The 15,448-nt window shown below is 42.6% G+C and overlaps 1 protein-coding gene across 2 annotated transcripts in view; it reads right to left on the bottom strand.

Annotated features, from left to right (window-relative positions):
* LOC132377967 (E3 ubiquitin-protein ligase RNF123) overlaps nt 1-15,448 on the bottom strand; it is a 428,887-nt gene that overhangs the window by 292,672 nt on the left and 120,767 nt on the right. For both annotated transcript variants that reach the window (XM_059944516.1, XM_059944515.1), the window contains 3 exons: nt 9,659-9,730; nt 2,393-2,513; nt 324-425 (listed from right to left, as the gene is read on the bottom strand). In XM_059944516.1, the coding sequence (XP_059800499.1) occupies nt 324-425; nt 2,393-2,513; nt 9,659-9,730 (295 nt within the window). The remainder of the gene's footprint in view (nt 1-323; nt 426-2,392; nt 2,514-9,658; nt 9,731-15,448) is intronic.

Here is a 15,448-nt window from a genome sequence, read left to right as displayed (position 1 = left end):
GCATTCAACAGTATTTGTGATCGTTTTGCACTCTCGTGCATGGCTACTTTGTTGTGCAAAGAACATTGAGAATTTATGCAGTAAAGGACAGGATTAACTTGTTGCAATACAAATACATCCAGTACATTCAACCTATCAACTAATTTGTTCAACAAAAGTACCATTGGAATCTGGATAGATGTCCCATGTATAATAAATAAGAGATATCACACTGCACCAAGCAGACATGATGTTTTTTTAAACCATGATGAGTTCCATTTCTGATAAAGTATCTGTTAGCACTGGTAACTGAATGCCAAGAAGGATGCAGACTGTTGCCTCACCTTTTAGAGTTTTCTTTAAATGGGAAAGAAGACCACCAAGTCTCTGCTGGTCGAAGTAATCCACCTTCCCATTGAAGAAGAGCTGAGGGGGGACGTATGCATCTGCAAGCACAAGAACAGAGTAACCAACAACATGGATAACGGTTCACCTTGGAACAATGAAATGCCATTCCACACGCAGACACAGTCAATGGATCATCACTGTATGTGAACACACACACACACACACACACACACACACACACACACACACACAATGAATCATTGCTCCATACACACCCTGTCAACAGATCACCACTCCAGACACACAAGCACACAGTCAGTAGATCTCATCTGAACAAACCCTTTCAATGGATCACCAATCATGGAAAAGGGGTCACAACTTATGGATAATGGGTTACATCACACAAGGAAACAGCCATCTTCTGGTTTTGTGGTGGTGACTTTTTACTTCAATTAGGAGCGTAAACAGTCTGGTGGACCCTTTATTTCAAACATTCCAATGTAAGTGACAATAAAGCTACCTCAGCTTATCTTTCCATGGACACTAAAAGAGCAGTTGACAAGTGTCTCATCTGCAATCTATAAACAAGAAATTTCCTAGCTGCTGAAACCTTGTACTCATGGTCTCCAAGGAGTTTAAACTGCTTAACCCACAACTCAATAAAGCAATTAAAAGTGTTCAGGAAAATTGAACTGCTTTCCACTCCTATCAAACATCCCACCTCTGCAAAACAAAAGAGCACCAAACATCTCCAACTAGAGCAGCTAACTGCCCAATTCTCACAGAGCTGGAAAATCTATTTATAATTAAAATTTTCTACGTATCAAACAAAGAATCAAGAATATTTGTTTGTGTACCCATAATCAACGGCTCAGTGATTAGAACACACCCTCAATCAATGGGTCACTGCTCAGCACACACTCACAATCGATGGGCCAGTGCTCAGCACACAACCACATTCAATAACACATACCAAATGATAATTCAACACACTACCCAGTTAAATAGCTTCTGTTTATCACAGACGCCTCACTCAAGGGGTCACGAGTCATCATACACCTGTTTTTAGTGGATTGTCATTCAGCCAGCACACACCCCAGTCAATGGGACACTATTCATTTAACACGTGTAGTCAATGATTCAGGTCACCACTCAATGAAGTCATGGCTGGCTTGAACTTTGATTTCAGCTTCATGTTCCCATCCAGTTCCCATTGCACTTAATTCCCTTAAAATCCAATAGTCCATCATATTCTTGAATACAAATAGTTAATCAGCAGTCACAGAACTCCAGGCTGGACAATTCCAAAAATTCACAACAGTGTTAAACGACAACCCTTATTCTGAGAGTATACTCTAAAATTAGACTCTCCCCCACAAGAAATATATTCCTAGCAGCCAAATGGTCAACAGGTTCAGAACATTATGCCCCTGTATAGTCACTCCCCACTCTTCCATACTCCAGTGAGAATAGGCTCATCTAGATCCATAAGACATAGGAGCAGAACTGGGTCATTCAGCCCATTGAGTCTGCTCTTCCATTCCATCATGGCTGATGACTTATTGTCCCTATATCTCCGTCACCGTTGACATCTTTACAAATCAGAAACCTATCAACCTTGGCTATAAAAATACCTAATGACTTGCCCTCCAAAGCTGTCTGTGACAATGAATTCCACAGTTGCACCACTTTATGGCTATAGAAATATCTCCTCATCTCTGTTCTAAAGAGATGTCCTTCTACTCTGAAGCTGTGCCCTACTCCAACTATAAGAAACATCCTCTCCACATCCACTCTACCTTGACCATTCAATATTGGATAGGTTTCAATAAGATCCTCCCTCATTCTTCTAAACTCTATTAAGTGCAGGCCCAAACCCTTATATTTCTGGGACCATTCTCAAGAATCTTCTCTGGATCCTTTCATTATTCTTGTATCACAGAAGAAACATTTAACAGGTTTTAGAAGGAAGTTCATGTTTCAGGATAAATTTCAGTTGCCTTATTTCCCACATATAAGTCAGTTACTGACCCAAATGCACACACGATTAAACACTGATCTATACCTTCACTGGGGATTGCTGATGAACTTCTCAATCTGTACTCATCCCAGTAACTTCGCAAAGCAGCAATTAGTCGGTGCAAGAAGCAGACCATATATTCAGGAGGACAAAGAATTGTTGGATTCTGTAAAGGCAGAGAAATGTTTCTGACTTAGTACAGTAGCATTTGAGCAACAAATGATAGCTAGCAAAATGAAGGCAAGATGACCTCCTGAAGTGAAAATATTGCTACATTTTCTTCATAACATTGGATCGCAAACAGAGATCCAGCAAGCCATTCCAGAGATCCAGCAAGATTGAGACCAAAGGTGGGCAGAGTAGGGCTTGGAGACAGACAGGAACATTCAGAATCAGATTTATTATCACTGATATGTGTCATGAAATTTGTAAACTTAGTAGCAGCAGTTCAACCAGAAGGCTGAGTACAGAGTTAATGGTTGGTTACTTAAAAGTGTGGATGAACAAAGGGACCTTGGGGTTCAAATCCATACATCCCTCAAGGTTGCTGCACAGCTTGATAAGATAGTTAAGAAGGCCTATGGGATGCTAGGCTTCATTAATAGGGGGATAGAGTTCAAGAGTAGAGAGGTCATGTTGCAACTCTACAAATCTCTAGTGAGATCACACTGTGTTCAGTTCTGGTCACCTCATTGTAGGAAGGATGTGGAAGCTATGGAGAGGGTGCAGAGGAGATTTACCAGGACGTTGCCTGGATTGGAAAACAAGTCTTATGAGGCAAGGTTAGCAGAGCTGGGACTTTTCTCTTTGGAGCGTAGATGGATGAGACGGGACTTTATAGAGGTCTACAAGATTATGAGAGGCATAGATATGGTGGATAGCCAGTACCTATTTCCCAAGGCATGAATAGCAAACACCAGAGGGCATATGTACAAAGTTAAGGGAGGGAAATTTAGGGGAGACATCAGGGGTAAGTTTTTTATTTACACAGAGGGTTGCGGGTGGCAGAGGCAGGGATGGTGGTGGAGGCTAAAACATTAGGGGTATTTAAGAGCCTCTTGGACAGCCACCTGGATGAAAGAAAAATAGAGAGTTACAGTGTAGTGTGGGTTTAGTACTTCTTTTAAGGAATATATGGGTCAGCACAGCATCAAGGGCTGAAGGGCCTGTACTGTGCTGTAGTATTCTAGTGTCTTCTAGTGTATAAATAAATAAGTAAATCAATTACAGTATACAGGCAGTCCCCGGGTTACGAACAAGTTCCGTTCCTGAGTCCATCTTTAAGTCGGATTTGTACGTAAGTCAGAACAAGTACATCAGTGTTATTTAGCGTCAGTTAGCATATAGTATATATTTAACCTTTCTATGCATATAAAACACTTAAAAAATGTATGCATTCCAATAATTAAACCACTGCATTGCTTAGTAATAATTGTAGCTTTCATCCGGGCAGGGCCTTTCACATGCTCCATTACTCTCACTTTATCCTTTAAAATTGTTCCGATCGTTGACTGACTGCAGCCCAACGCTTTTTCAATGACCAATAACGTTTCATCTCTTTCCAAATGCTTTATTATTTCCACTTTATTTTCAATTGCGATTGCTTCCCGTCAATGGAACAGAAACACTGCAGGCGGCAGGTCCCAACCTCCGCCAGCTTCCGAGGTCTACTGGGACTGAATTCCCCGGGCCCTAAACTCCACCACAGGTTAAATGGGACAAGTGGGGCCTATGCTCAGTTTGGGTATTTAATCCTCCTCAATATTCCGCGTGGGAATTTAAACTGGAGGTGGCAGTGTTTTTTTTAAACGAGGTCGAGTTGCGAGCTCAACATCAACCCGGCATGCTCAGGAGAAGTCTGTCACTGGATTGAACTGGGGAACCTCCTTCTCAAGCCCGGCACTGATCTCACTGCGCCATCAGCCAACCATTAAAAGGGGGGGGGGGGGGGTCAGGGCGAATCTTGCTAAGAAAAATTTAAGCCAAATACAAAGTTAAACACTTGACACAGTGTCAACAGCAATGATTTAAAATGACGGACGACGTTCTCCTTCCTCGGCTCGTAAGTACGAGTCGGACGTTCCTAACTCAGTGACTACCTGTATGTATATTGAATAGATTAAAAACCATGCAAAAACAGAAATAATATATATTAAAAAGTTCAGATTCAGTTTATTGTCATTTAGAAACCACAAATGCAATGCAATTAAAAAATGAGACAATATTCCTCCAGAATGATATCACAAAAGCATATGACAAAACAGACTACACCAGAAAATCCACATAATGTTTGGCAATCACCAATCCAGAGTCCGGAGAGGCTGCTGCGTATTAATATCGCACTACCGTCTTAGCATGTTCCCCGGAAAGGAGCTCCAAATCCACCAGACAAACAAGACCAAAAACTAAAGCTACAAGACCTGCACAAAACCACATAGTTACAACATATAGTTACAACAGTTCAAACAATAGCATAATGGATAAAAAACAGACCATGGGCACAGTAAAAATAGTCCAAAGATGTTAAAGGACTATAAGTTCAAAAGAAATCACCACACAGTTTCCACAAGTCCCCAGGGTCCCGACAGACTCGCCATCCCATGCCGGCAGCAGAAGGGAATACCCCTGCTATGGACTTCCACAGCGCCGCCCAACTCAGCCTCGCAGACGCAGCACACAATGAAAGCTCTGTCGAACCCAGCCTCACAGACGCAACATACACCAAAAGTGACCTGACCGCAGCGGACTCTGAGTCCGTCAAGCCTCCGAGCTGACAACCATTCCCTCTGGCACAGCTTCTCCGAGCACCATCCTCTGCCGAGCGTATTAAGACAGCACCACCAACGGCCTTCGGCAACACGACCCCGAGGACTGGGGGCCTGTTCTTCCCAGCAGAGTCCCGGACCTCACAGCAGCAGCAGCAACGAAGAAGATCTTCCTGGAGATTTCTCGATGTTCCTCCATGCTCCCACATCCGTTTTCAATCAATTATGATTGCGCATGGCTCCCCACTTCACAAATAACAGATAATCAGCTCCAGAGTGGCCGCTGCAAGCTGCATCACACCGCCATCTTGGAAAAATGAGGTAGTGTTCAGGGGTTCAATGTCCATGTAGGAATCGGATGGCATCAGGAAAGTGGTACAGGACCCTCAGGACCCACACTACTAGGTTCAGAAACAGTTATTACCCACAACTGTCAGGCTCTTGAACTAGATGGGATAACTTCATTCAACTTCACTTGTCCCAGCATCGTATTGCTCCCACAACCTATGGACTCACTTTCAAGGACTCTGTAACTCACTTTCTCGAATTTACTGCATATTTATTTATTTACTCATTTTGTATTTGGATAGTTTTTTTGCTTTGGCACATTGATTGCTTGTCTGTCCTGTTGGGGCAACCTTTCATTGATTCTATTGCATTTCTTGTATTTACTGTGAATAAACTCAATCAGATGGAAGACCAGCTGGGTAGTGAAGGATTAAACAAAAGAGTAAAAGGTCCAGCCAAGGCATTGGAAGTGGGAGGTGAAGAAGAGTGTTGGCAGAAACCTTGACAGTTGAGTGACTGGGGACCAGGAGAGGAGAAACTTCCAACAGTAACTGCTGGTAACTTGAATTCCTTGCATGTCAAAGTGCAATACAAAACTAGATAAATAATTTACAACCAACTGGTAGGAAGTGCCTGATACCACAATTTTCTCATTTAAGCCATCAATAATCCTACAACCCACTGATATTCACCTTGGAAATGCAGTCATAATCCCTCAGTTTGCACTGAAGAAAGTACCATAAGCTTCTCTGTTAGTACCTCCTTTATGATGCATACCTTTCCCTGTCTATACTAATCTCAATAAATCTTCTTCTTATCTATCTCCCTTTGCTGTAAGACTCACACTCAACTAGCTGCTTCCACTCCACATTTGCAACTAATAGCCCCTTGAAGGTCACTCCCTACTCTTCCATACTCCAGTGAGAATAGGGCTCATCTATTCTACCTAAGCCTTTAATTATTCAATAGACTTCAATAAGATCTCCCCCCTCATGCTTCTAAATTGAAAAGAGACACCTAACAACCTAATCTCCCTTTCCTCCACTCTTCATAATTCTGAGTTTCTAAGCGTGGTTCTCCAAGGGAATGACCACTACATTACTTCTGCTTCTGGTTTCCTTCTATCCAGGTATCTTCATCCCCAATATTCTCTTCCTCCTTGAACTTCACCCATTACCACACACTCACCAGCCTACCAATGGTCTTATGAATTCAGATTCCGCCTTTACCCTAAAATTCCAGTTTTCAGTCATCAATTCATTAACTTCCATCTTCCAACACCCCCAAATCTCCTCAGAATTTAAATACAAATAGTTCCTGATTCATGTGAGAGTTCTTATCTGAGAACAGTCCTTGCCGATTTATCCATGGTAGAAATCTGATTTTTATGAATACCATATCATATAATTGCCAAAACTCTTTCTTTTCATTATAAATGCTATGCATGAGTAAACTAATACAGCATATACTATATCCATTCAGTAATGAACACTATGAAACCTTTTATCTTTATTGTTATTAGTAGCTTGAAAATGTTTTAAAAAATGCTTGGGAGAATTTATGAAGTTGGATTTCCTTATCTCAGATCATTCAAAACCAGGAGAGATTCTGTAAATTACAAACTTTCATCCTCTCCAACCCAATAACTTTAAGAATATTGCATCATACTTCCCCGGCCCCCACCACCAGCAGCAGGAGTCCTGCAATCAAGCCCTCAATCAAATGTCCAGCAATATTTGACCTACCCATTCACTTGCCAGCTAAGTCTCAAACTCTGACCTCATATTCATGCTACCTTCTTTCAGTATATCCTACTCAGTCTGTCCCCTCCCCATGGAATTGAATGTCTGTGTAGAGGTAGGAAGGCTAATGCCAACAACAGCTTAATATCACCCCCTTGAGCAAGAATGCACAGCAGCAGCACCACCACTTTCTAAGAAGATTGAGGCAAACGAGGCTTCCCCCACACTCCCCACCCACCCCATCTTAACTGTGTTGTAAAGGAGCACCATTGAGAGCATCCTGACAAGTTCCACCTCTATCTGGTAAGAGACCAGTTGAGCATCGGACCAGAAGTCCCTCCAAAGGATTGTAAGAACAACTGAAAGGATCATAGGGTCACCCTACCATCCATCAGGGACATTTTTCAGGAGCGCTGTATACGCAGGGCCATTAGTACCATTAAGGATCCCAGCCATTCATCCAGCATCCTCTTTGACTTTCTACCATCAGGCAGGACAGTATAAATCATAGAAAACAAGAATGGTCAGGATGATAAATGGTTTCTTCCCCCAGGCCACTGGGCCTCTGAGCTCCCTGCACATCATATTCAAAGTATCACTGGTTAATCTGTTCCATGCCTTACAATATTTAATATTAATGGACTTCAGTTTGTTAATTATTGTGATTCACCTGTAGATTTTATCTTTACCTTCATAAGTTATCGTGTGTTATGTGTACTACTATGCTGTACAACCTAGTTCAAAGAAATGTTGTCTCATTTCTATATACATTATATGGTTATATACGTTATATACATGCATATGGTTAAATGACAATAAATTTGACTTGACTTGAACTCCCCCATGATTCTACTACACTAGAACTTTACAAAGACCAATTAACTACCAAGCACACACCTTTGAGATTTAGAGCAAAACCGAAGCAGCTGGAGGAAACTAAATCAGTCACGAGGAGAATGTACAGTCTCCATGTAGGCAGCACCCCGGGTCAGGAATGAACCCAAGCCTCTGGTGCTGCTAGGCAGGGACTCTACCAGCTATGCCAATGTGCTGCTGAAACTTGAATTTATTTAATACTTTCAGGACAAAAGAATGGTCGCAAGACACAAGACATTTGGATATATACATGCATATAAGCTTAGAGGGAAATGGGCGAATGTGACTCGCTTAAATGGACAGCTTGATCAGCTTGAATGAGTTAAGCCGAAGAGCCTGTTTCTGTGCTGTATTACGTTAGGACTCTCTGACTTTGCTGTAGACTCATTAAAGATGATCAACACTGAGAAACTTTAAGACAGGATAGCAGAACCTTGGTTTCAGAGGTAGATGAGAGTTCATAAAAATTGTTTGAAAGGGCAAGAAAGAGAGGCAGAAGAATTTAAAGAGGAAGTTTCAATGCTTTGGGTTTCCTATCTGCCTCTTGCAGTTCATTTTGGGCACTCACCACTCTGCGTAAAGATAATTGACCTGCACACCTTTGACCTCTCTCCTCTTGCTTTAAATGCACACCCTCTAACTCTTCTCATCAGATACTCTGCTTTCCCATTTCTTATCAAAGTCATGATCCTTTGGTGAATTCTGGAATTCTTTTCTATCCGCAGGCTTCTTGTTCATTTTAACCAGGTTCCTTTGATCTAATGTTATATTTCACCAATGCCTCATTATAGTTCTTAGCTCCACCCAAAACTAACTCTACTTTTTGATTTTCCAGGGAAAGATCTTCTTTCACAACCGTGTTTATTCCATTTGTCATTATCAATACCCTATCAAGACCAAATTTCCTCTTTTTATTTTTATAACATGCGTGAAAGCTAAGAGTCATGGAATATTTGTTTCCCAATTTGATCATTTAAAACCTTGGCTAATAATGGCTCATATACATTCATTTCCACACACACAATTAATCCACTTACCCTGTATCAAATGCTGTATGGATTCAGATAAACAACCATGAATTTTCCTCTTTCCCTGATACTATCGTCAGCATCCTATGAATTGAAACCTAGGCACAGTCTTTGAACCACGGATTCAACTCCTTGATCTTACTCACCCCATGCCAACTAGAATGTGATTCTGAGATAAACTCAGAAAGGAGCAACATTAGACTTGGTCAGTATTGTGGAAATGAATGTAGAATGATAAAGAGAATACATGGTCAGAACTTGGCTCAATGTTACATGGGGAACCAAGACTGTGAGTGGCCTGGTTCAGACCTAGATGTTAGCTTAGGATAACAATGCAGTAATATAGTGGCTAGAAACAGGACTTGTATTTCCCTTTGTCTTCCAGATGGTGGAAATTTGTGCTCATCCAATCTGAAACACCAAACAAGGAGCTTAGGACTCAAAGCAAGTAATAAGTATTATTGATGCTGTGGAAGATCAGGATTTAAGATTAGAAACAGGAAGGATGGATCTTTAACGGACTCCAGAAGTAACACTAAAATATCACAGAACACCTTATACAGATTTGGTTAGAAATCTCGGACAAACAACAAGGTGCTAATGAGTACTCACTCCACGATTGCTGGCATTCTCCTGTAAAAATTTTCTGAATTTATTCAGAAAAATGTATCTGGATGCTTCGCCCTGAAATGAAAAGAGTTAAACATGTTTGAGTGTTGAATTTGTCATTTATCATTTGAACATTTGGCTATAGTCTCATCTTCCAATTAGATGGAACATCAGATTCCATGATGGGAGATTTTCATTGAAAGTTTCAGACTCAACCTGTTAACAATCACCACTAAAGCCTCTTTGCTTCTCTGCAACTTGTCCACCACCAGCACTTCCTACAACTGAGGTGGACCTATCAACAGTAAAACCCGACCTGCATCCTACTAACAGCATTAAAAACTAACATTAAAGACTAGCGGCCAGATAGAAGAGACTAAGCTATTGTTGACCTGCATTGCAATAAGCTTAAATACAAGGATAAGACATGCTTCTGACACAAGCAGTTTAGGTACCAGACTTCAAGTGGGAGATATTAAGTTTTTTGGTACAGTAAAGACTTTTAAGATTAATATCAGCTTCTTAAAAGGTTGAGGGGTTGTTGAATAACATTGTTTCAAATAAAATGTTTAAAATGAAGAAAATATTTAATAAGGAAGAGGGAATTGTTTTGACTGGAATAGGAATCCTTAATAATGTAGACAACACACAAAATGTTGGAGAAACTCATCAGGCCAGACATCATCCATGGAAAGGAGTATAGTCAACGTTTCAGGTTCATCAGGACTGGAGGGGAAAAAAAATGAAGAGTCAGAGTAAGAAGGTGGGGGTTAGGGGGAGGGAGGGAAAGAAGAACGCAAGGTGATAGGTGAAACCAGGAGGAGAGTAGGGGTGAAGAAAAGAGCTGGAAAGTTGATTAGTGAAAGAAATAAAGGGCTGGGGAAGGGGGAATCTGATAGGAGAGGATAGAAGGCCATGGAAGAAAGAAAAGGTGGAGAAGCACCAGAGGCAGGCAGGTAAGGAGATAAGGTGAGAGGAGATGGGGAATGTTGTAGAGTGGACAAGGGGACATTATTGAAAGTTCCTGAAATCAATGTTCATGCCATTAGGTTGGAGGCTACCCAAACTGAATATAAGGTATTGCTCCTCCAATCTGAGTGTGGCCTCATCACGACAGTAAAGGAGGCCATGGACATTCACATAGGAATGGGAATGGGAAGTGGTATTAAAATAGGTGGCCACTGGGAGAATCCGCCTTTTCTGGTGGATGGAGTGTAGGTGCTCGTCGAAGCAATCTCCCAGTCTACGTTGGGTCTCACTGATATACAGGAGGTCACACCGGGAAAACCAGATGCACTGAGAAGTAGAAGAAAGCCCTAATTCTAAGTGGAGTCACCGAGACGCCGTCGTGACAGCGATTTTTTAGCAAGCTTTCTTGCTTTTACAAGGCTGAGTTGCAAGTTCAATGCTCAACCCAGCACGGATGGAAAGTGTGCAAGGGAGCATACTGGATTCGCACTTGGGAGCCTTTGCTCCGAAGTCTGGCGCTGATGCCGCTACGCCACCAGCCCGCTCACCAGATGCACTAGATGACCCCAAAAGACTCACAAGTGAAGTGTCACCTCACCTGGAAGGACTGCTTGGGGCCCTGAATGGTAGTGAGGAAGGTGGTGTAGAAGCAAGTGTAGCACTTGTTCCGCTTGCATGGATAAGTGCCAGGAGGGAGATCAGTGGGGAGGGATGAATGGTCTAGGGAGATGCAAAGGGTGCGATCCCTGCAGAAAGCCGGGGGTGGGGGGGGGAACAGAGTGGAAGATGCGCTTGGTGGTGGCATCCCATTGGAGATGGTGGAGATTGTGGAAAATTAAGTGCTGGACACAGAGGTTGGTGGGATGATAGGTGAGGACAAGAAGAACCCTATCCCTAGGGACGTTGGTGGTGGGAAGACATGGTGAGGGCAGACATGGACAAAATGGAAGAAATACGGTTGAAGGCAGCGTTGATGGTGGTGGAAGACAGGCCGCTTCAGAACCATAGAACACTACAGCACAGTACAGGCCCTTCAGCCCTCCATGTTGTGCTGCCCATATAATCCTTTTTAAAAAGTACTAAACCCACACTACCCCATAACCTTCCATTTTTCTTCCATCCATGTGCCTGTCCAAGAGGCTCTTAAATACCCCTAATGTTTTAGCCTCCACCATCATCCCTGGCAAGTCATTCTAGGCGCTCACAACCCTCTGTGTAAAAAACTTATCCCTGATGTCTCCCCTAAACTTACCTCCCTTAATTTTGTACATATGCCCTCTGGTGTTTGCTATTGGTGCCCTGGGAAACAGGTACTGACTATCCACCCTATCTATGCCTCTCATAATCTTGTAGACCTCCATCATGTCCCCTCTCATTCTTCTACACTCCAAAGAGAAAAGTCCCAGCTCTGCTAACTTTGCTTCATATGACTTGTTTTCCAATCCAGGCAACATCCTGGTAAATCTCCTCTGCACCCTCTCCACAGCTTCCACATCCTTCCTATAATGAGGTGACCAGAATTGAACACAATACTCTAAGTGCGGGCTCACCAGAGATTTGTAGAGTTGCAACATGACCTCTCTACTCTTGAACTCAATCCCCCTGTTAATGAAGCCTAGCATCCCATAGGCCTTCTTAACTACCCTATCAACCTGTGCAGTGACCTTGAAGGATATATGGATTTGAACCCCAAGGTCCCTTTGTTCATTCACACTCTTAAGTAACTGACTATTAATCCTGTACTCAGTCTTTTGGTTTGTCCTTCCACAATGCATCACCTCACACTTGTCCGGATTTAACTCCATCTGCCATTTTTCTGCCCAACTCTGCAGCCTGACTATATCCTCTTCTAACCTTCGACCACCTATAGTTCCATCCAAAACTCCTCCAATCTTCGTGTCATTCATAAACGTACTCACCTATCCTTCCGCCTCTACATCCAGGTCATTTATAAAAATCACAAACAGCAGGGGTCCCAGGACAGATCCCTGCGTCACTCCACTAGTCACCAACCTCCAGGCAGAATACTTTCCTTCCACAACTACGCTCTGCTTTTTTCCTTTAAGCCAATTTTTTTTTATCCAAACAGCCAAGGTTCCACTTATCCCATGCCTCATGACTTTCTGGATGAGTCTCTCATGAGGGACCTTGCCAAATGTTTTGCTAAAGTCCATGTAGACCACATCCACTGCCCTACTCTCATCAATTTCTTTTGTTACCTCTTCAAAAAACTCTATCAGGCTCTTGAGGCACGATCTTCCCTTCACAAAGCCATGTTGACTATCCATGAGTAGACTGTACTTCTCCAAATGCTCATACTTCCTATCCTTTCTTTGAAGGAGGAGGACATCTCCTTCGTTCCAGAATGAAAAGCTTCATCCTGAGAGCAGACGTGGCAAAGACAGAAGAATTGAGAGAAGGGGATGGCAGTTCTACAAATACCAGGGTGGGAAGAGGTATAGTTCAGGTAACGTCAGTACATCTATAATAGAAATCAGTAGATAAGCTGTCTCTAAAGAAAGAGACAGAACAAAAAAGAGGGAGGAAGTGTTAGAAATGGACCAGGTAAATAAGAGGACAGGATGGAAGTTGGAAGCAAAGTGGATGAAATCAATGAGCTCTGCATGGGTGCAGGAAGAAGCAACAATGCAGTCATTGATGTAGTGTAGGAAAAGTGCAGGATGGTCACCAGTGTAGGCTTAAAACATAGCTGACAAAAAGTCAGACATAGCTGGGACCCATGCGAGTGCCCATGGCTACACCTTTTGTTTAAAGGAAGTGGGAGGAACCAAAGGAGAAATCATTGAGAGTGAGGACAAGTTCTGGCAAATGTAGGAGAGTGGTAGTGGAGGGGATCTGGCTGAATCTGGTGTCTAGAAAGAAAGGAGAGCTTTGAGGCCACCCTGGAAATTGGGTGATTAAGGAAATGGCTGAGGCATTTAACGATTATTTTGTGTCGGTTTTCACAGTGGAGGACACGTCTAACATGCCAAAAAAAGATGTTATAGACGAAATGGGAGGTGAGGACCTTGATAAAATCACTGTCACTAAAGATATAGTGATGAGCAAACTAGAGGGCCTGAAGGTAGATAAGTTCCCTGGTCCTAATGGGATGCATCCAAGGGTGCTGAAGGAACTGGCGGAGGTTACAGTAGATGCATTGGTAATCATTTATCAAAACTCTCTAGTCTCTGGGCAGGTCCCAGCAGATTGGAAGACAGCAAATGTTATGCCACTTTTTAAAAAAGGATGTAGGCAAAAGACAGGCAACTATAGGCTTAACATCTGTAGTCGGAAAAATGCTTGAAGCTGTCATTAAGAAAGAAATAGTGAAACATTTAGAAAGGAGACATTAGACAGACACAGCATTGATTCAGAAAGGGCAGGTCCTGTTTGACAAACTTACTGGAGTTCTTTGAGGACATGATGAGTGCAGTGGATAGGGGGGAACAAGTGGATGTTGTATACTTGGATTTCCAGAAGGCATTTGATAAGGTGCTGCACAAGAGACTTATAAATAAGATACTGATGCATGGAGTCGGAGGAAGTGTATTGGCATGGATAGAGGATTGGTTAACCAATAGATGGCAGAGAGCTGGTATAAATGAGTGTTTCTCTGGTTGGCAGTCCGTGGTGAGTGGGGTGCTGCAGGGGTTGATGCTGGCAGCTGTTTACCATTTACATTGATGATTTGGAAGAGGGGGACTGAGTGTAGCGTAGCAAAATTTGCTGACGACACTAAACTGTGTGGAAAAGCAAATTGTACAGAGGATGTGGAGAGTCAGCAGAGGGATATAGATAGGTTAAGTGAGTAGCCAAGGTCTGGCAGATGGAATACAATGTTGGCAAATGTGAGATCATCCACTTTAGAAGGAGTAATAGAAGAGCAGATTATTATTTAACTAGTGAAAAATTGCAGCATGCAGAGGCACTTGGGAGTGGTTCATGAATCGCGAAAGTTTGGCTTGCAGGTACAACAGGTTATTAAGAAGGCAAACGGAATGTTGGCCTTCATTGCGAGAGGGATTGAATTCAAGAGCAGGGAGGTCATGCTGCAACTATACAGGGTACTGGTGAGGCCGCACCTGGAGTACTGTGTGCAGTTCTGGTCCCCGTACTCGAGGAAGGATATACTGGCTTTGGAGGCAGGGCTGTGGAGGTTCACCAGGTTGATACCACGGATGAAGGGGTTAACCTATGAGGAGAGATTGAGTCGCCTGGGACTATACTCTCTGGAATTCAGAAGAATGAGAGGGGATCTTATAGAAACATACAAAATTTTGAAAGGGATAGATAAGATAGAAGTAGGAAAGAACTAATGGACATTGTCTCAAGATTCAGGGGAGAAGATTTAGGATGGAGATGAGGAGAAACTGTTTTTCCCAGAGAGTGGTGAATCTGTGGAATTCTCTGTCCAGGGAGGCAGTTGAGGCCTCCTCACTAAATATATTTAAGAAACAATTAAGATAGGTTTTTACATAGTAAGGGAGTTAAGGGTTATGGGGAAAAGGCAGGTAGATGGAGCTGAGTTTACGGACAGATCAGCCGTATCTTATTGAATGCCGGATCTTATTGAATGGCGGGGCAGGCTCAATGGGCCAGATGGCCTACTCCTGCTCCTATTTCTTATGTTCTTATGTTCTGGTGGGGATGGAGGTTCACAGGGACTAGACATCCATAGTGAAAATAAGATGCTCGGGGCCAGGGAGCTTGAAATCATTGAAAAGATCAAGAGTGTGTGAAGTGAGACAGATGTAGGTAGAAAGGGACTGAACCGGGGGGATAAAACTGAGTCAAGGTATGCAGATTTGAGTTCAGTGAGAC

The sequence above is a fragment of the Hypanus sabinus genome, chromosome 19 (genome assembly GCF_030144855.1).
Source record: "Hypanus sabinus isolate sHypSab1 chromosome 19, sHypSab1.hap1, whole genome shotgun sequence".
Taxonomy (NCBI): domain Eukaryota; kingdom Metazoa; phylum Chordata; class Chondrichthyes; order Myliobatiformes; family Dasyatidae; genus Hypanus; species Hypanus sabinus.
The sequence above is the reverse complement of the archived record's forward strand: the minus strand, read 5'-3'. Positions and strand labels throughout refer to the sequence as shown.